This window comes from Festucalex cinctus, chromosome 1 (assembly GCF_051991245.1).
Source record: "Festucalex cinctus isolate MCC-2025b chromosome 1, RoL_Fcin_1.0, whole genome shotgun sequence".
NCBI lineage: Eukaryota > Metazoa > Chordata > Actinopteri > Syngnathiformes > Syngnathidae > Festucalex > Festucalex cinctus.
This window is the reverse complement of record NC_135411.1, coordinates 52,173,466-52,194,644: the sequence shown is the minus strand read 5'-3', so window position 1 is coordinate 52,194,644 and position 21,179 is coordinate 52,173,466. Positions and strand designations below refer to the sequence as shown.

Sequence of the window (21,179 nt, the reverse complement as noted above, 5' to 3'; positions counted from 1 at the left end):
TTTTTGTCTTCCACATCAGGACTTCCCATCTTAAAATAATTTCAAAGGTCATTGTACAGGTACATAAAATAATGATGCCTCTTTGTGGATTGTATTCAATCAGGTGCAAATTGGCTAACCCTAACATTTCAAAGGATCCTAACCATCTTTCAATAAATGAAGCAACTCAAATATCTATGTTTTTTAGCCAATAAAAAAAGTGTCTGTTTTGATATTGACACACACACAGACACACACACCCACACAGGGAGAGACTCACTTCATGTGCTGGTGAGTACAACGGCCGGTTGGAGTCAGCGGCGTTGTACGGCGTCTTTCCTCCCGCAGCCCTCTCTCCTCGCCCTCCTCCCTCCTTCCGATAGCCCTCGGCACCGGCGGCCGATCCGGCGGCGACCGCGCCTTTCTCCACTCCTCCGCCGCCACAACCGGGGGCGCCCATGCAACAGAGGGTGCCCTGGGCCAGCTCCAGCTCAATTTCTGCATCCATCTCCGCCTCCTCTTGGGCCTCCTTGTTGGAGTCGTCCAGGTGCTTCATCAGCACGGCCACCACCACATTGATGAGCACGAACTGGGCGGTGAGCACGAAGGAGACAAAGTACATGGGCGAAATAAACTGAAGGCTGGGATTGCAGGCGTAATCCACATCAGTGGCGTGGTCTGGTGGGCACTCCCGCAATGTGTCCTGGACACAGACGATGGACAGGAGAATGAAGATCAGTGGACCACTTTTTTTTTTTTTCTGTGGAAAATATTTCAGCAACCAATCTGTATATACACACTATACACTAGGGTTTGACCTAGATGGATTTTTTTTAATTTTTTTTTAATTCGGATATATGACAGAATTAAAGTAAAATAACCGATCAATCGGCTGCTTAATTAAAATATATATATATGAAACTAGATGAAGCAGTTTTTGCAAAATTGCGTGTGAATGCTCAAATGGTGAATGAAACAATAGAAACCTGTGGAGCCATATTGAATAAGGTTGAATGGTATTGAAAAATATGTACTTAAGTCAAATGGTATTGAATGATTTGGAATGAAATGAAATTATATTGAAGAATGTATAATGTTCTTGAAGGGAAGTGGTGAAAATTAGTGTTGTTCCGATACCGATACTGGTATATTGCATTAAAACAGTGGTATCGGTATCGGTGACTACTCACAAGTAACATGCCGATACCATGAATTCCAAAGCTAATATAGGAATTTGGATGCAGCATCTTGTGTCTTGCTCGTGCACGACATTTACTGATATGTGACATGCTCACTGCATGCCGATCTATGATATCCTATTGGCCCTTGAATGCTCTGAACCAATGGCAGGGCAGCTTTTTTTTTTTTTTTTTCATGTTGAGGAAAAAAAACCTTATCGGTATCGGCCGATACTGCAAAGCTGGGTATCGGAATCGGTATCGGGGGCAAAAAAACGGTATCGGAACAACACTAGTGACAATGCATGCATTGAATAATACAGAATGAACAAATTGTTGAATGTGTCATTGGAAATGAATGTGGAATTTGTGGGTCAAAAATGTAGAGTTATATGGAATGGGGAAAGTTTTTGCACAGTGAAATATATCAGATTGAATGACAAGGTGAATTCAATGAGGTGAACGACCCTAAGTCCGAACCATAACACAAGCACCTACCCTAAGAAATGTTGTTGGTGAAAAATATACAATATTTTGAGGAAAAATGTGGACTTTTTGCTATGTGAGAAATGGGGGAGTGCTGAAAATTGATCCAAAGGTGAATTGAATGAGTTTGATTTGTGAATGGGAGTGAAAGTTTTGAATGTCTCATTTGAAATGAATGGGTATTTTTGAGGTGAAAAGTGTTGAATTGTGAGCAAACGGTGAAAGTTGGAAATTAGAAAAGTAATAGTCCACGAAACGAGAATTTTTGGAACATGTTCCAAGTTGGAATGGTTTGAATCTGTCAAAAAAGGTCGAAGTAACTGAAGGACAAAAACTGGTGGAATAAAAAACAATAATAACTAGAGCTGCGAGCAGCTATAAAGGGCCCTCGCAACCCGGGCCACGTTGGGGTATTTGCACGTCGGGGTACTGGCATGTATTGGTTGGCAACCAGTCCAGGGTGTCCCCTGCCTACTGCCCAGAGCCAGCTGAGATAGGCGCCAGCAGCCCCCGCGACCCTTGTGAGGAATAAGCGGTCAAGAAAATGGATGGATGGATGGTACTGGCATGTTGGGGTACTGTCAAATAGGAAACCATCTAAATTTTAAACGTTTTTGCCATGCTTTGTGTTTGTAAAGTTTCATGGAAAGGCCAAAAATGATGCACAATTAACAAAATAAAATCAAAATGGATTGGCACATGGCTATATAGAATACTTTTTGAATATATTAGGCATGCCTGCCAATATTCACACATCTAGCTGAATCATATAATCGGAAAGACTTCATAAAAATGTCTAGAGGGCGCTATTGAAGCATTTATTGCAAATTTAATAAGAAATCTCTAAAATATTCATGCTTATGACAAGCCTGATGTGTGTGTAAAGTTTCATGAGTTTTTGCACATGTTTAGACCAAAAAAAAAAAAGCAGCATTTTACTTGGCAAACAATGCATCGCCATGAAACGGCGTGCGACAAAATAAATAACTTTCGATAACTTTGTATCTTAAACATCTTAAGATGAAGCACACCAAGTTTGAAGACAGTCGGATAAATTTTGTAGGAGGAGTTCGTTAAAATATGACCCCTAAAAAAGGCCACAAAAAATGGCTACAAAAAATGGCTACAAAAAATGGCCACAAATCCCAACGTAAATCAAAATGGCGGACTTCCTGTTTGGTTTAGCAGATGGTTCCAAGAGACTTTTTTTGTACATCGTGGGCTCTTATGTATGCCTCTAAATTATCATAGCGCTAGGTGAAACGTACAACCGGGAATGCTTTGTTAAAGAGGAGTTTTTTAGCTCAAAATGTGATGACCGGCCCCTACGGGACTTCCTGTTGGGTTTAGCACATGGCACCAGGAGACTTTTTTGTACATCGTGGGCTGTTAAATTTGTCTCCAAATTTTCGTAGCTCTAGCTGCTTCGTACAACTGGGAATGCTTCATTAAGAGGGAATTTTTCCCTTTGCAAACTGTGCATGCCACGGCAACAGCGTGCTACGAAATAAAAAGCTTTCAATAACTTTTCATTTTCAACATTTTAAGATGAATCACACCAAGTTTGGAGATGATCGGATAAACTCTGTAGGAGGAGTTCGTTAAAATAAGACCCCTATGAAATGGCCCAAAAAATGGCAACACGTTCCAAAGTAAATCAAAATGGCGGACTTCCTGTTCGGTTTAGCATATGGTTCAAAAATACTTTTTTGTACCTTGAGGGCTGTTACATATGTCTTCAAATGTTGGTAACTCTAGGTGAAATGTACAGCCGGGAATGCTTCATTAAATAAGAATTTTGAAACACAAAATTTGATGCCTCGCCTCTGGCAGACTTCCTGTTAGGTTTAGCATATGGCACCAACAGGCTTTTTTGTAGATCATAGTCTGTTACATATGTGTACCAATTTTCGTGGCTCTCAATTAAACGTACCACCGGCAATGCTTTGTTAAGTAAGAATTTTGAAACTGTAAATTTGATGCCCCGCCACCGTCATATAGTATGTCAAAAACTTTAGAGTTTTTACCATGATGTTGTCCCAGGTGTTGAGATGGTACAGCCCAAGTTTGAAGTCAATCGGGTTAACCGTGTAGGAGAAGCGGGCAAAAGTATGACCCCTATAAATGTGCAAAAATGGGCCAAAATTGGACATTCAAATACTCATACCTCACTTCCTGTCTATTTTAGGGTACACATATCAAAGAGGTTTTTGTTCATCTGGATGTGCTACAGGTGCCACACAATTTTCGTAGCTATAGGACAATCGTAGCGGGACAGGGATCCGTTAAACCTATGTAGGTGGCGCTACAGAGCCATTTTTCTGTTATCATGTATGGCGACTTTAAAATATCAAATTTTTCGCCAGGCCCGATCTGCGTGTAAAGTTTGGTGAGTTTTCGTTCATGTTTAGTGCCTCAAAAATGTGGTTGTTTGCGGAAAAGAATAATAACAAAGAAAAAGAAGAAGAAGAAGAAGAATAACTAGAGCTGCGAGCAGCTATAAAGGGCCCTCGCAACCCGTGCCACGTTGGGGTATTTGCACGTCGGGGTACTGGCACGTTAGGGTACTGTTTCATAAGAAACCGTCTAAATTGTAAATGTTTTGCCATTCTTTTTGTGTTTGTTCACATTGCTATGGAATGCTTTGTCGAGGTATTCGGCTGATAGGTATGCCTCCCAATATTCACACATCTAGCTGAATCATATAAAAAAAAAAATTCTTTGCAAACAATGCATCGCTACAGCAAAGGCGTGCCACGTTGGGGTACTTGCACGTCGGGGTACTGGCACGTTGGGGTACTGTCAAATAGGACAAGGACCATCTAAAATGTTTTTGACAAGCCTTGTGTGTGCAAAGTTTAATCAAAACGCAAAATATGGTGCGCAATTCCCAAAATAAATTCAAAATGGCGGACTTCCTTTTAGGTTTAGCATACGGCTACAGAATACTTTTTGTAGGTCTTAAGCTAATAGGTATGCCTCCCAGTTTTCACAAATCTAGGTCAAGTCATCTTTAGTTGTGTATCGCTTGAATCATACAATTGGAAATGCTCCATAAAAATGCATAGAGGGCGCTATTGAGCACAACGTTGGGTTACTTGCACGTCAGGGTACTGGCACGTTGGGGTACTGTTACATGGAACAAGGACCATTTAAAATGTTAGTTTTTTCCATGCCTTGTCTGTGCAAAGTTTAATGAAGAAGGCCAAAAATTATGTATAATTCCCAAAATAAAATCAAAATAGCGGACTTCCTCTTTGGTTTGGCAAATGGCTACATAATACTTTTTTGTAGGTCTAGCATAATCATACAATCGGAAATGCTTCATAAAAATGTCTAGAGGGCGCTATTTATTGCAAATTGCACAATAAATCTCTGAAAATTCATGTTCATGACAAGTCTGATATGTTTGCAAAGTTTCATGAGTTTTCATGTGTATAAAAAAAAAAAAAAGCAGCACTTGACAACTGTTACATGGAACAAGGACCATTTAAAATGTTAGTTTTTTCCATGCCTTGTCTGTGCAAAGTTGAATGAAAAAGGCCAAAAATGATGTAGAATTCCCAAAATAAAATCAAAATAGCGGACTTCCTCTTTGGTTTGGCAAATGGCTACATAATACTTTTTTGTAGGTCTAGCATAATCATACAATCGGAAATGCTTCATAAAAAGGTGTAGAGGGCGCTATTTATTGCAAATTGCACAATAAATCTCTGAAAATTCATGTTCATGACAAGTCTGATGTGTTTGCAAAGTTCCATGAGTTTTCATGTGTATAAAAAAAAAAAAAGCAGCACTTGACAAACAATGCATTGCTATGGCAACAGCGTGTTACAAAATAAAAAACTTTCGATTACTTTGCATCTTAAACATCTTAAGATGAAACACACCAAGTTTGAAGACAGTCGGATAAATTTTGTAGGAAGGGTTCGTTAAAATATGACCCCTGAAAGTTTTTCCTTGCCCGGTGGGAGGGTTAGATCAGGGGATGTCGCAACTTGTTTGTGGTTAAGTGCTACAGAAGTAAATGTGTCTTAACAACCTCATGATTGAATGTGTTTTCAATTCTCTAGGATGTGATTGGATTGTATCAATTAAATGTTCTTATAACTGATTCAGTGAGTAGTAAAAATAGTGTGTCAAGTATAATGACATGAAATATAAGGAATACAAAAAACAAAACAAGAACCCTCTAAATTACACATTTTGTTCCAGGCTTTATGTGCGTGCATAGTTTGAGTATACACCTAGGTTTAGGCCAGGAGTGTTCAAACCTTTTGCAAAGAGGGCCGGGTATGGTAAGGTGAAAATGTGTGGGGCCTAATCAACCATTTAGTTTAGCCTGACATAATTTTTTTACATGCATATGTAAATATATATATGTGGACAAATGTGTACATATGTCTACAAATTTTTGTAGCTCGAGCTGCTTCGTCCAACTGGGAACGCTGCATTAAGAAGGATTTTTTTTTCCTTTGCCAACAGTGCATGCCACGACAACAGCGTGCGACGAAATAAAAAGCTTTCAATAACTTTTCATCGTCAACATCTTAAGATGAATCACACCAAGTTTGAAGATGATCGGATAAACTCTGTAAGAGGAGTTCGTTAAAATAGGACCCCTATGAAATGGCCAAAAAAATGGGAACACGTTCCAAAGTAAATCAAAATGGTGGACTTTCTGTTAGGTTTAGCATATGGTTCAAAAAGAGTTTTTTGTACCTTGAGGGCTGTTACATATGTCTTTAAATTTTGGTAACTCTAGGTGAAACGTACAGCCGGGAATGCTTCATTAAGTAAGAATTTTGAAACTCAAAATTTGATGCCCCGCCTCTGGCGGACTTCCTGTTGGGTTTAGCATATGGCACCAACAGACTTTTTTGTAGGTCATAGTCTGTTACATATGTGTACCAATTTTCGTAGCTCTAGGTTAAACATACAACCGGCAATACTACGTTTAGTAAGAGTTTTGAAACTCTAAATTTGATGCCCCACCGCCGTCATATAGTATGTCGAAAACTTTAGATTTTTTACCATGGTGTTGTCCCAGGTCTTGAGATGGTACATCCCAAGTTTGAAGTCAATTGGATTAACCGTGTAGGAGAAGCAGGCAAAAGTATGACCCCTGTAAATGTGCAAAAATTGGCCAAAATTGGACATTTAAATACTCATATCTCACTTCCTTTCTATTTTAGGGTACACACATCAAAGAGGTTTTTGTTCATCTGGATGTGCTACAGGTGCCACACAATTTTCATAGCCGTCGGACAATCGTAGCGGGCCAGGGATCTGTTTAACCTATGTAGGTGGCGCTATGGAGCCATTTTTCTGTTATCACCTATGGCGACTTTAAAATATCAAATTTTTCGCCAGGCCTGACGTGTGTGTAAAGTTTGGTGAGTTTTCGTTCACGTTTAGTGTCTCAAAAATGTGATTGTTTGCGGAAAAGAATAATAACAAATAAAAAGAAGAACTAGAGCTGCGAGCAGCTATAAAGGGCCCTCGCAACCCGGGCCACGTTGGGGTATTTGCATGTCGGGGTACTGGCATATTGGGGTACTGTTTCATAGGAAACCGTCTAAATTGTAAATGTTTTAGACATGCTTTGTGTTTGCAAAGTTTCATGGAAGGCCAAAAATGATGCACAATTTAAAATCAAAATGGATTGGCACATGGCTATAGAATACTTTTTGGAGGTATTAGGCTGATAGGTATGCCTCCCAATACTCACACATCTAGCTGAACCATATAATCGGATATACTTCATAAAACTATCTAGACGACGCTATTGAGCCATTTATTACAAATTGCACAACAAATTATAAAATATTCATGTTCATGAGAGATCTGATCTGTGTGCAGTTTTGTCAGTTTTTCCCCGTGTTTAGACTCTCAAAAAAAAAATCTTTGCAAACAATGCATCCCTAAAGCAAAGGCATGTGACAAAATAAAAAATTTCAATAACTTTTCATCTTAAATATCTTAAGATGAAACATGCCAAAGAATGAAGACGATGTGATAAGTTTTGCAGAAAATATGACCCCTATAAAAGGCCCCAAAAAGTGGCTACAAATACCAAAGTAAATCAAAATGTCAGACTTCCTGTTTGGTTTAACATATGGTTACAAGAGACCTTTTTTGTACATCGTGGGCTCTTATGTATGCCTCCAAATTATCAAGAAAAGAAGTTGGGTTTAGCACTTGATACCAAGAGACTTTTTTTAAACATCGTGGGCTGCTACATATGTCTACAAATTTTCGTAGAATACTTTTTGGAGGTATTTGGCTGATAGGTATGCCTCCCAATATTCACACATCTAGCTGAATCATATAAAAAACATTTTTCTTTGCAAACAATGCATCGCTACAGCAAAGGCGTGCAACAAAATAAAAAATTTCAATAACTTTTCATCTTAAATATCTTAAGATGAAACGCGCCAAAGAATATATGACGCCTATAAAAGGCCCCAAAAATGGCAACAAATACCAAAGTTAATCAAAATGGCAGACTTCCTGTTTGGTTTAGCATATGGCTTTAGAGACTTTTTTGTAAGTCTTAGGCTGATCTCCCAATATTCACACATCTAGCTGAATCATATAAAAAACATTTTTCTTTTCAAACAATGCATCGCTACAGCAAAGGCGTGCGACAAAATAAAAAATTTCAATAACTTTTCATCTTAAATATCTTAAGATGAAACGTACCAAAGAATATATGACGCCTATAAAAGGCCCCAAAAATGGCATCAAATACCAAAGTTCATCAAAATGGCAGACTTCCTGTTTGGTTTAGCATATGGCTTTAGAAACTTTTTTGTAAGTCTTAGGCTGATAGGTATCCAAATTTTTTCACATCTCGCTGAATCATTCATTTCCAAAAGCTTCATAAAAATGTCGAGATGGCGCTATTGAGCCATTTATTGAAAATTGCAGAAAAACTCTCTAAAATGTTCATTTTTTATGGCAAGTTTGATGTGTGTGCAAAGTTTCATGAGTTTTCGCATGTTTAGAAAAAAAAAAAAAAAAAAAAGCAGCATTTTACTTGGCAAACAATGCACCGCTATGGCAACGGCGTGCGACAAAATAAAACACTTTCGATAACTTTGCATCTTAAACATCTTAAGATGAAGCACACCAAGTTTGAAGACAGTCGGATAAATTTTGTTGGAGGAGTTCGTTAAAGTATGACCCCTAAAAAAGGCCACAAAAAAATGGCTACAAATCCCAACGTAAATCAAAATGGCGGACTTCCTGTTTGGTTTAGCACATGGTTCCAAGAGACTTTTTTTGTACATCGTGGGCTCTTATGTATGCCTCTAAATTATCATAGCTTTAGGTGTTTAATCAAAACGCAAAATATGGTGTGCAATTCCCATGCATTGCTATGGCAACAGCGTGTGACAAAATAAAAAACTTTCGATTACTTTGCATCTTAAACATCTTAAGATGAAACATACCAAGTTTGAAGACAGTCGGATAAATTTTGTAGGAGGGGTTCGTTAAAATATGACCCCTGAAAAAGGCCACAAAAAATGGCAACAAATCCCATCATAAATCAAAATGGCGGACTTCCTGTTTGGTTTAGCCCATGGTTCCAAGAGACTTTTTTGTACATCGTGGGCTCTTATGTATGCCTGCAAATTATCATAGCGCTAGGTGAAACGTACAACCGGGAATGCTTAGTTAAAGAGGAGTTTTTTAGCTCAAAATGTGATGCCCGGCCCCTGGGGGACTTCCTGTTGCGTTTAGCACATGGCACCAAGAGACATTTTTGTAGATCCTGGGGTGTTACATATGTCTACAATTTTTCATAGCTCTAGCTGCTTCGTACAACTGGGAATGCTTCATTAAGAAGGATTTTTTTCCTTTGCAAAAAGTGCATGCCACGATAACAGCATGTGACGAAATAAAAAACTTTCAATAACTTTTCATTTTCAACATCTTAAGATGAATCACACCAAGTTTGAAGATGATCGGATAAACTCTGTAGGAGGAGTTTGTTAAAATATGACCCCTATGAAATGGCCAAAAAAAATGGCAACACATTCCAAAGTAAATCAAAATGGCGGACGTCCTGTTAGGTTTAGCATATGGTTCAAAAAGAGTTTTTTGTAAATCGAGGGCTGTTATATACCTCTACAAATTTTGGTAACTCTAGGTGAAACGTACAGCCGGGTATGCTTTGTTAAAGAGGAGTTTTTTTTAGCTCAAAATGTGATGCCCGGCCCCTGGGGGACTTCCTGTTGGGTTTAGCACAGGGCACCAGGAGACTTTTTTGTACATCTTGGGCTGTTACATATGTCTACAAATTTTCGTAGCTCTAGCTGCTTCGTACAACTGGCAATGCTTCTTTAAGGATATTTTTTTTCCTTTGCAAACAGTGCATGCCATGACAACAGCGTGCGACGAAATACAAAGCTTTCAATAACTTTTCATCTTCAACATCTTAAGATGAATCACACCAAGTTTGAAGATGATCGGATAAACACTGTAGGAGGAGTTCGTTAAAATAAGACTCCAATGAAATGGCCAAAAAAATGGCAACACGTTCCAAAATAAATCAAAATGGTGGACTTCCTGTTAGGTTTAGCATATGGTTCAAAAAGAGTTTTTTGTAGGTCATAGCCCGTTACATATGTGTACCAATTTTCGTAGCTCTAGATTAAACGTACAACCGGCAATGCCTCGTGAAGTAAGAATTTTTAAACTCTAAATTTGATGCGCCGCCGCCGTCATATAGTATATCAAAAACTTTTCATTTTTCACAATGATGTTGTCCCAGGTGTTGAGATGGTACATCCCAAGTTTGAAGTCAATCGGGTTAACCGTGTAGGAGAAGCGGGCAAAAGTATGACCCCTGTAAATGTGCAAAAATTGGCAAAAATTGGACATTTAAATACTCATACCTCACTTTCTGTCTATTTTAGGGTACACACTTCAAAGAGGTTTTTGTTCATTGGGATGTGCTACAGGTGCCACACAATTTTCATAGCCGTCGGACAATCGTAGCGGGACAGGGATCCGTTTAACCTATGTAGGGGGCGCTAAGGAGCCATTTTTCTGTTATCATGTATGGCGACTTTAAAATATCAAATTTTTCGCCAGGCCTGATGTGCGTGTAAAGTTTGGTGAGTTTTCGGTCACGTTTAGTGTCTCAAAAATGCGATTGTTTGCGGAGAAGAATAATAATAAGAATAACTAGAGCTGCGAGCAGCTATAAAGGGCCCTCGCAACCCGGGCCACGTTGGGGTATTTGCATGTCGGGGTACTGGCATATTGGGGTACTGTTTCATAGGAAACCGTCTAAATTGTAAATGTTTTAGACATGCTTTGTGTTTGCAAAGTTTCATGGAAGGCCAAAAATGATGCACAATTTAAAATCAAAATGGATTGGCACATGGCTATAGAATACTTTTTGGAGGTATTAGGCTGATAGGTATGCCTCCCAATATTCACACATCTAGCTGAATCATATAAAAAACATTTTTCTTTGCAAACGATGCATCGCTACAGCAAAGGCGTGCAACAAAATAAAAAATTTCAATAACTTTTCATCTTAAATATCTTAAGATGAAACGCGCCAAAGAATATATGACGCCTATAAAAGGCCCCAAAAATGGCAACAAATACCAAAGTTAATCAAAATGGCAGACTTCCTGTTTGGTTTAGCATATGGCTTTAGAAACTTTTTTGTAAGTCTTAGGCTGATCTCCCAATATTCACACATCTAGCTGAATCATATAAAAAACATTTTTCTTTTCAAACAATGCATCGCTACAGCAAAGGCGTGCGACTAAATAAAAAATTTCAATAACTTTTCATCTTAAATATCTTAAGATGAAACGTACCAAAGAATATATGACGCCTATAAAAGGCCCCAAAAATGGTATCAAATACCAAAGTTAATCAAAATGGCAGACTTCCTGTTTGGTTTAGCATATGGCTTTAGAAACTTTTTTGTAAGTCTTAGGCTGATAGGTATCCAAATTTTTTCACATCTAGCTGAATCATACATTTCCAAAAGCTTCATAAAAATGTCGAGATGGCGCTATTGAGCCATTTATTGAAAATTGCAGAAAAACTCTCTAAAATATTCATGCTTATGACAAGCCTGATGTGTGTGTAAAGTTTCATGAGTTTTTGCACATGTTTAGATAAAAAAAAAAAAGCAGCATTTTACTTGGCAAACAATGCACCGCTATGGCAACGGCGTGCGACAAAATAAAACACTTTCGATAACTTTGTATCTTAAACATCTTAAGATGAAGCACACCAAGTTTGAAGACAGTCGGATAAATTTTGTAGGAGGAGTTCGTTAAAATATGACCCCTAAAAAAGGCCACAAAAAAATGGCTACAAATCCCAACGTAAATCAAAATGGCGGACTTCCTGTTTGGTTTAGCAGATGGTTCCAAGAGACTTTTTTGTACATCGTGGGCTCTTATGTATGCCTCTAAATTATCATAGCGCTAGGTGAAACGTACAACCGGGAATGCTTCGTTAAAGAGGAGTTTTTTACCTCAAAATGTGATGACCGGCCCCTACGGGTCTTCCTGTTGGGTTTAGCCTATGGCACCAAGAGACTTTTTTGTACATCGTGGGCTGTTAAATTTGTCTCTAAATTTTCGTAGCTCTCGCTGCTTCGTACAACTGGGAATGCTTCATTAAGAGGGAATTTTTTCCTTTGCAAACTGTGCATGCCACGGCAACAGCGTGCGACGAAATAAAAAGCTTTCAATAACTTTTCATCTTCAACATCTTAAGATGAATCACACCAAGTTTGGAGATGATCGGATAAACTCTGTAGGAGGAGTTCGTTAAAATAAGACCCCTATGAAATGGCCCAAAAAATGGCAACACGTTCCAAAGTAAATCAAAATGGCGGACTTCCTGTTCGGTTTAGCATATGGTTCAAAAAGAGTTTTTTGTACCTTGAGGGCTGTTACATATGTCTTCAAATGTTGGTAACTCTAGGTGAAATGTACAGCCGGGAATGCTTCATTAAATAAGAATTTTGAAACACAAAATTTGATGCCTCGCCTCTGGCGGACTTCCTGTTAGGTTTAGCATATGGCACCAACAGGCTTTTTTGTAGATCATAGTCTGTTACATATGTGTACCAATTTTCGTGGCTCTCAATTAAACGTACCACCGGCAATGCTTTGTTAAGTAAGAATTTTGAAACTGTAAATTTGATGCCCCGCCACCGTCATATAGTATGTCAAAAACTTTAGATTTTTTACCATGATGTTGTCCCAGGTGTTGAGATGGTACAGCCCAAGTTTGAAGTCAATCGGGTTAACCGTGTAGGAGAAGCGGGCAAAAGTATGACCCCTGTAAATGTGCAAAAATGGGCCAAAATTGGACATTCAAATACTCATACCTCACTTCCTGTCTATTTTAGGGTACACATATCAAAGAGGTTTTTGTTCATCTGGATGTGCTACAGGTGCCACACAATTTTCGTAGCCATAGGACAATCGTAGCGGGACAGGGATCCGTTAAACCTATGTAGGTGGCGCTACAGAGCCATTTTTCTGTTATCATGTATGGCGACTTTAAAATATCAAATTTTTCGCCAGGCCCGATCTGCGTGTAAAGTTTGGTGAGTTTTCGTTCATGTTTAGTGCCTCAAAAATGTGGTTGTTTGCGGAAAAGAATAATAACAAAGAAAAAGAAGAAGAAGAAGAATAATAACTAGAGCTGCGAGCAGCTATAAAGGGCCCTCGCAACCCGGGCCACGTTGGGGTATATGCAAGTCGGGGGACTTGCACGTTGGGGTACTGTTAAATAGACAAGGACCATGGAAAATAGAAATGCATTTGCCGTGCCTTGTGTGTAAAAAGGTGCAGTAAAAGGCCAAAAATGATGCACAATTCCCAAAATAAATTCAAAAGTGTGGACTTTCTGATGTGTGTGCAAAGTTTCATGAAAAGTCGCTCGTTTGATATTCAAAACCAGCATCTGTTTATTTGAAAACATTACATGGCACAGAGATGGTGTGTGATCAAATAAAAAGCTTTTTGATGACTCTTAATGTGGTGTCGCTGTGCAACACATATGTATTCATGACATAGTGAAGTATTGTGACAGTTTTGTAGGGTCCAGCAAACAGTAAATGTGTGACAGTTATTCAAGAAAAAATGTAGCTTTGAAGCAGGCTAACCAATGACATCATCTAAAGGGGAAAAAAGCACATGAGCAAGCATAGGTATAAGTAGAGGAGAAAAAGAGATGAAAGAAGTGCGAGAGATGGAACAGGAGAGGAATGCAGCTGTTTATGTATAGCTGTTGTAACAGGACAGATTAAATAACACTTTAACCTGGGGTTAACAGCGCCCTAGGACAGATAAACTCTTTAGTGTAAAAGTTTTCTGGGACAGATGAATCCCTTGGGGTCAAAGAGTTTGGGTTAGCACATAGTCTGTCTTAGGATAATGTAACCTCCATGGATGAATTAGTCCTAGGACGCTTTGACCTGCGGGCTAAAACTTCAGGGGGGTTAACCTGTCCTGTTATATTGTGATCATCGTCTTCGTGCATGTCCTCAGTGGCTTCTTCTGTCTGTGTGGCAGCATTTGATACATCTGTAGAACAAAAAAGAATGAAGAATCATGTTAGATCTGTGAAGTTTGGTTGTCTTAGGTGTAGTTTACAGAACAGTCGTGTGCATATTTTTAGCATGGTAGTGTCTTAATACAAATGCATATTATGTAATGCACTGTATATGGATATTACAGACGTAATATTTGACGGTGATCTTATATTCATAGTTTTTGCCCGTTAATAAATAATATAGCTAGTAAGTAATAAGACACGCAAAAATGGTATAGTTGAATCCTCTGGGTCAAAAAGCAATGTTTTAGGATTGTGTGATGAAATGATGAATAAAAGTAAGGATACGACAGGTACATAAATGGTTATGTAAGTGTAAAATTTGGCATGGTGTGTCCAGATACATGCAGGATAAGTATAAAATATTATGGTGTGTGATTGATTTTTTCTTAGTAAAAATTAGTATTGTAAAGGTCACGTCACAGTATGTCCAAAAATATTTTTTAAAAAAATCTATGGTATAGAAACATCATAATCAGGGGCAAAGACATAAACATAATAATAGTAATTAATAATGATAGAATTTAAATACAATCTTTTCCATGAATATGTCAGTTATTTTGAGAAGATACAGAAAAAAAAGAACTTTGAAGTGTCTATCAGTGGATGAAAGAGGGCAAGATCACAGCATAGCTACATGATATCAGTCACATTTGAAAGTAATCAAGTGTAGTATGTATTCACATTATATACATTGAGAAATTGCGGCTCAATAATCAGTCAGTGTTTTAGTTAACAGTCCAATGTTACCTTCAAGATATTCCTAACAGAAAAAAAGGAACGTGCATTAACAAAAAAATGTAAAAATGTCCATTGTCAAACATGTCATTCATTATACACAATGTGTAGGATGGGGATGCTTGCTGTGTTAGTGTTTGTGTGTCTTCCATGTCATATAGCTTACCATCACGGACAAATGCATCACATGCATCCTTTATATCCAATGCAGTCTGGAGTTCTTTCACAAGCTTGGTTTTGAAGTCTATCTGTTTTTCAAGTGCTCGATTGACTCGAGTCACATGGACTAGTTGGTTCATTTGGGAATGGAGATCAAGGCTGCGCTGGTATAAGTCGTTGCGACTGAAAGCATGATCAATGCATGCATACTGTAATGACAAAGCATTCAATGAAAATCAGTCATGTTAGATTCCATGATTCTAAATAGCAGATCTAACGTGTTGGTGCAAAACGTTGTGGTCGTGTTGCATGTTACTCAATGGCTGTGTGTGTCAAAACGAGTTTATTTGAAAGAATATACAAATATATACACACGGACATATATATTTATACAGTATAACAGTACCGCATGTATTGGTTTTAAGGAAAGAGTTGAAAAGCAGTGTTCAGAAAAAAGCATAAGACGCACAAAGTACCATTTCACTACATGTAATAAGTTGTCAAGTAGACATGTGAATTAAGTGGTTAAGATAGTGGCTACTGTGCAAGTAAGCTTCAATTGTCTCTAAAAGGTTAGCATATGTGTTCTACATGATATCAATGGCTAGACGTGCTCGTGGAGAAACATTACAAACAGAAAAACACACTAAAGGTGCCTTTAACAAACCTGTTAATAAATGAGAACTTAATACATATATGTATGGCATACTGTATATGATTGAGAAAGTTGTCCTGTTTAGTTTATGTATTGTATACTTACGGAAAAAAGTTGGCAATCTTTGCGTATGGAGATGATTAGAGGGTCTTTATCAAAAGAGAATTTGCTTGGTGATTTGTTCATGTTCTGTAGAAAAGCAAAGGAGTAGAAATAAATACAGTATCATACTTCATAAACATACAAGACATTTGTAGCTGTATTAACCATTGTTGGTATTTGAAGTGATAATTTAGGAATAGAAGTGTAGTGATTGCAGAATTTATAGAGTGCTTACCTTGTATGACTTTGTAGATGGAAATGTCTTTTGTTGAAAGAGCTCTTTGTTGTCTACTATATATGCAAGGACAAGCATAAGTAGGTGTGGTTATGAAGTACTTGACCATTGAAATAAAGCAGTGGTATCAAATGTATGGACCGTGGTTTGGCTCAGGCCTGCAAAGGGGTTTAATGTGGCACAAGAGATAATCTTGTAAGGTAAAAAAAATAATAATAATATAATAGGTATGCCTCTGAGTTTTCACAAATCTAGGTCAAGTCAAGTCAAGTCATCTTTAGTTATTTCGCGCTTGAATCATCCAATCGGAAATGCTCCATAAAAAATGTATAGAGGGTGCGATTTATTGCAAATTGCACAAGAAATCTCTAAAAATTCATGTTAATGACAAGTCTGATGTGTGTGCAAAGTTTCACGAGTTTTCACACATGTATAGATAAAAAAAAAACAAAGCAGCACTTTACTTGGCAACCAATGCATCGCTATAGCAGCAGCGTGCGACAAAATAAAAAACTTTTGATAAATTTGCATCTTCCTGTTGGGTTTAGCACATGGCACCAAGAGACTTTTTTGTACATCGTGGGCTGTTACATTTGTCTCCAAATTTTCGTAGCTCTAGCTGCTTCGTACAACTGGGAATGCTTCATTAAGAAGTAATTTTTTCCTTTGCAAACTGTGCATGCCACGGCAACAGCGTGCGACAAAATAAAAAGCTTTCAATAACTTTTCATCTTCAACATCTTAAGATGAATCACACCAAGTTTGGAGATGATCGGATAAACTCTGTAGGAGGAGTTCGTTAAAATAAGACCCCTATGAAATGGCCCAAAAAATGGCAACACGTTCCAAAGTAAATCAAAATGGCGGACTTCCTGTTCGGTTTAGCATATGGTTCAAAAAGAGTTTTTTGTACCTTGAGGGCTGTTACATATGTCTTCAAATATTGGTAACTCTAGGTGAAATGTACAGCCGGGAATGCTTCATTAAGTTAGAATTTTGAAACACAAAATTTGATGCCTCGCCTCTGGCGGACTTCCTGTTAGGTTTAGCATATGGCACCAACAGGCTTTTTTGTAGATCATAGTCTGTTACATATGTGTACCAATTTTCGTAGCTCTAGATTAAACGTACCACCGGCAATGCTTCGTTAAGTAAGAATTTTGAAACTGTAAATTTGATGCCCCGCCACCGTCATATAGTATGTCAAAAACTTTAGATTTTTTACCATGATGTTGTCCCAGGTGTTGAGATGGTACAGCCCAAGTTTGAAGTCAATCGGGTTAACCGTGTAGGAGAAGCGGGCAAAAGTATGACCCCTGTAAATGTGCAAAAATGGGCCAAAATTGGACATTCAAATACTCATACCTCACTTCCTGTCTATTTTAGGGTACACATATCAAAGAGGTTTTTGTTCATCTGGATGTGCTACAGGTGCCACACAATTTTCGTAGCCATAGGACAATCGTAGCGGGACAGGGATCCGTTAAACCTATGTAGGTGGCGCTACAGAGCCATTTTTCTGTTATCATGTATGGCGACTTTAAAATATCAAATTTTTCGCCAGACCCGATCTGCGTGTAAAGTTTGGTGAGTTTTCGTTCATGTTTAGTGCCTCAAAAATGTGGTTGTTTGCGGAAAAGAATAATAACAAAGAAAAAGAAGAAGAAGAAGAATAATAACTAGAGCTGCGAGCAGCTATAAAGGGCCCTCGCAACCCGGGCCACGTTGGGGTATATGCAAGTCGGGGGACTTGCACGTTGGGGTACTGTTAAATAGACAAGGACCATGGAAAATAGAAATGCATTTGCCGTGCCTTGTGTGTAAAAAGGTGCAGTAAAAGGCCAAAAATGATGCACAATTCCCAAAATAAATTCAAAAGTGTGGACTTTCTGATGTGTGTGCAAAGTTTCATGAAAAGTCGCTCGTTTGATATTCAAAACCAGCATCTGTTCATTTGAAAACATTGCATGGCACAGAGATGGTGTGTGATCAAATAAAAAGCTTTTTGATGACTCTTAATGTGGTGTCGCTGTGCAACACATATGTATTCATGACATAGTGAAGTATTGTGACAGTTTTGTAGGGTCCAGCAAACAGTAAATGTGTGACAGTTATTCAAGAAAAAATGTAGCTTTGAAGCAGGCTAACCAATGACATCATCTAAAGGGGAAAAAAGCACATGAGCAAGCATAGGTATAAGTAGAGGAGAAAAAGAGATGAAAGAAGTGCGAGAGATGGAACAGGAGAGGAATGCAGCTGTTTATGTATAGCTGTTGTAACAGGACAGATTAAATAACACTTTAACCTGGGGTTAACAGCGCCCTAGGACAGATAAACTCTTTAGTGTAAAAGTTTTCTGGGACAGATGAATCCCTTGGGGTCAAAGAGTTTGGGTTAGCACATAGTCTGTCTTAGGATAATGTAACCTCCATGGATGAATTAGTCCTAGGACGCTTTGACCTGCGGGCTAAAACTTCAGGGGGGTTAACCTGTCCTGTTATATTGTGATCATCGTCTTCGTGCATGTCCTCAGTGGCTTCTTCTGTCTGTGTGGCAGCATTTGATACATCTGTAGAACAAAAAAGAATGAAGAATCATGTTAGATCTGTGAAGTTTGGTTGTCTTAGGTGTAGTTTACAGAACAGTCGTGTGCATATTTTTAGCATGGTAGTGTCTTAATACAAATGCATATTATGTAATGCACTGTATATGGATATTACAGACGTAATATTTGACGGTGATCTTATATTCATAGTTTTTGCCCGTTAATAAATAATATAGCTAGTAAGTAATAAGACACGCAAAAATGGTATAGTTGAATCCTCTGGGTCAAAAAGCAATGTTTTAGGATTGTGTGATGAAATGATGAATAAAAGTAAGGATACGACAGGTACATAAATGGTTATGTAAGTGTAAAATTTGGCATGGTGTGTCCAGATACATGCAGGATAAGTATAAAATATTATGGTGTGTGATTGATTTTTTCTTAGTAAAAATTAGTATTGTAATGGTCAAGTCACAGTATGTCCAAAAAAATTTAAAAAAAAAATCTATGGTATAGAAACATCATAATCAGGGGCAAAGACATAAACATAATAATAGTAATTAATAATGATAGAATTTAAATACAATCTTTTCCATGAATATGTCAGTTATTTTGAGAAGATACAGAAAAAAAAGAACTTTGAAGTGTCTATCAGTGGATGAAAGAGGGCAAGATCACAGCATAGCTACATGATATCAGTCACATTTGAAAGTAATCAAGTGTAGTATGTATTCACATTATATACATTGAGAACTTGCGGCTCAATAATCAGTCAGTGTTTTAGTTAACAGTCCAATGTTACCTTCAAGATATTCCTAACAGAAAAAAAGGAACGTGCATTAACAAAAAAATGTAAAAATGTCCATTGTCAAACATGTCATTCATTATACACAATGTGAAGGATGGGGATGCTTGCTGTGTTAGTGTTTGTGTGTCTTCCATGTCATATAGCTTACCATCACGGACAACTGCATCACATGCATCCTTTATATCCAATGCAGTCTGGAGTTCTTTCACAAGCTTGGTTTTGAAGTCTATCTGTTTTTCAAGTGCTCGATTGACTCGAGTCACATGGACTAGTTGGTTCATTTGGGAATGAAGATCAAGGCTGCGCTGGTATAAGTCGTTGCGACTGGAAGCATGATCAATGCATGCATACTGTAATGACAAAGCATTCAATGAAAATCAGTCATGTTAGATTCCATGATTCTAAATAGCAGAGGTAACGTGTTGGTGCAAAACGTTGTGGTCGTGTTGCATGTTACTCAATGGCTGTGTGTGTCAAAACGAGTTTATTTGAAAGAATATACAAATATATACACACGGACATATATATTTATACAGTATAACAGTACCGCATGTATTGGTTTTAAGGAAAGAGTTGAAAAGCAGTGTTCAGAAAAAAGCATAAGACGCACAAAGTACCATTTCACTACATGTAATAAGTTGTCAAGTAGACATGTGAATTAAGTGGTTAAGATAGTGGCTACTGTGCAAGTAAGCTTCAATTGTCTCTAAAAGGTTAGCATATGTGTTCTACATGATATCAATGGCTAGACGTGCTCGTGGAGAAACATTACAAACAGAAAAACACACTAAAGGTGCCTTTAACAAACCTGTTAATAAATGAGAACTTAATACATATATGTATGGCATACTGTATATGATTGAGAAAGTTGTCCTGTTTAGTTTATGTATTGTATACTTACGGAAAAAAGTTGGCAATCTTTGCGTATGGAGATGATTAGAGGGTCTTTATCAAAAGAGAATTTGCTTGGTGATTTGTTCATGTTCTGTAGAAAAGCAAAGGAGTAGAAATAAATACAGTATCATACTTCATAAACATACAAGAAATTTGTAGCTGTATTAACCATTGTTGGTATTTGAAGTGATAATTTAGGAATAGAAGTGTAGTGATTGCAGAATTTATAGAGTGCTTACCTTGTATGACTTTGTAGATGGAAATGTCTTTTGTTGAAAGAGCTCTTTGTTGTCTACTATATATGCAAGGACAAGCATAAGTAGGTGTGGTTATGAAGTACTTGACCATTGAAATAAAGCAGTGGTATCAAATGTATGGACCGTGGTTTGGCTCAGGCCTGCAAAGGGGTTTAATGTGGCACAAGAGATAATCTTGTAAGGTACAAAAAATAATAATAATCTAATAGGTATGCCTCTGAGTTTTCACAAATCTAGGTCAAGTCAAGTCATCTTTAGTTATTTCGCGCTTGAATCATCCAATCGGAAATGCTCCATAAAAAATGTATAGAGGGTGCGATTTATTGCAAATTGCACAAGAAATCTCTAAAAATTCATGTTAATGACAAGTCTGATGTGTGTGCAAAGTTTCACGAGTTTTCACACATGTATAGATAAAAAAAAAACAAAGCAGCACTTTACTTGGCAACCAATGCATCGCTATAGCAGCAGCGTGCGACAAAATAAAAAACTTTCGATAAATTTGCATCTTAAACATCTTAAGATGAA

General features: G+C 37.8%; 2 protein-coding genes and 1 long non-coding RNA gene across 4 annotated transcripts in view; all 3 read right to left on the bottom strand.

Annotated features, from left to right (window-relative positions):
• cacna1ia (calcium voltage-gated channel subunit alpha1 Ia) overlaps window positions 1–21,179 on the bottom strand; it is a 242,043-nt gene that overhangs the window by 21,974 nt on the left and 198,890 nt on the right. For both annotated transcript variants that reach the window (XM_077541159.1, XM_077541150.1), the window contains one exon: window positions 260–682. In XM_077541159.1, the coding sequence (XP_077397285.1) occupies window positions 260–682 (423 nt within the window). The remainder of the gene's footprint in view (window positions 1–259; window positions 683–21,179) is intronic.
• LOC144001119 (uncharacterized) lies at window positions 13,587–16,344 on the bottom strand. Its single transcript, XR_013278394.1, has 3 exons — window positions 15,916–16,344; window positions 15,163–15,364; window positions 13,587–14,230 (listed from the first exon to the last, which is right to left on the bottom strand). It is a non-coding gene; the product is annotated as an uncharacterized LOC144001119 (long non-coding RNA).
• Window positions 18,394–21,075, bottom strand: LOC144001063 (uncharacterized). The gene is made up of 4 exons (XM_077495067.1): window positions 20,634–21,075; window positions 20,402–20,485; window positions 19,649–19,850; window positions 18,394–18,716 (listed from the first exon to the last, which is right to left on the bottom strand). The coding sequence occupies exons 1-4, from the start codon at window positions 20,709–20,711 to the stop codon at window positions 18,559–18,561; spliced, it is 522 nt and encodes a 173-aa protein (XP_077351193.1). The 5' UTR covers window positions 20,712–21,075; the 3' UTR covers window positions 18,394–18,558.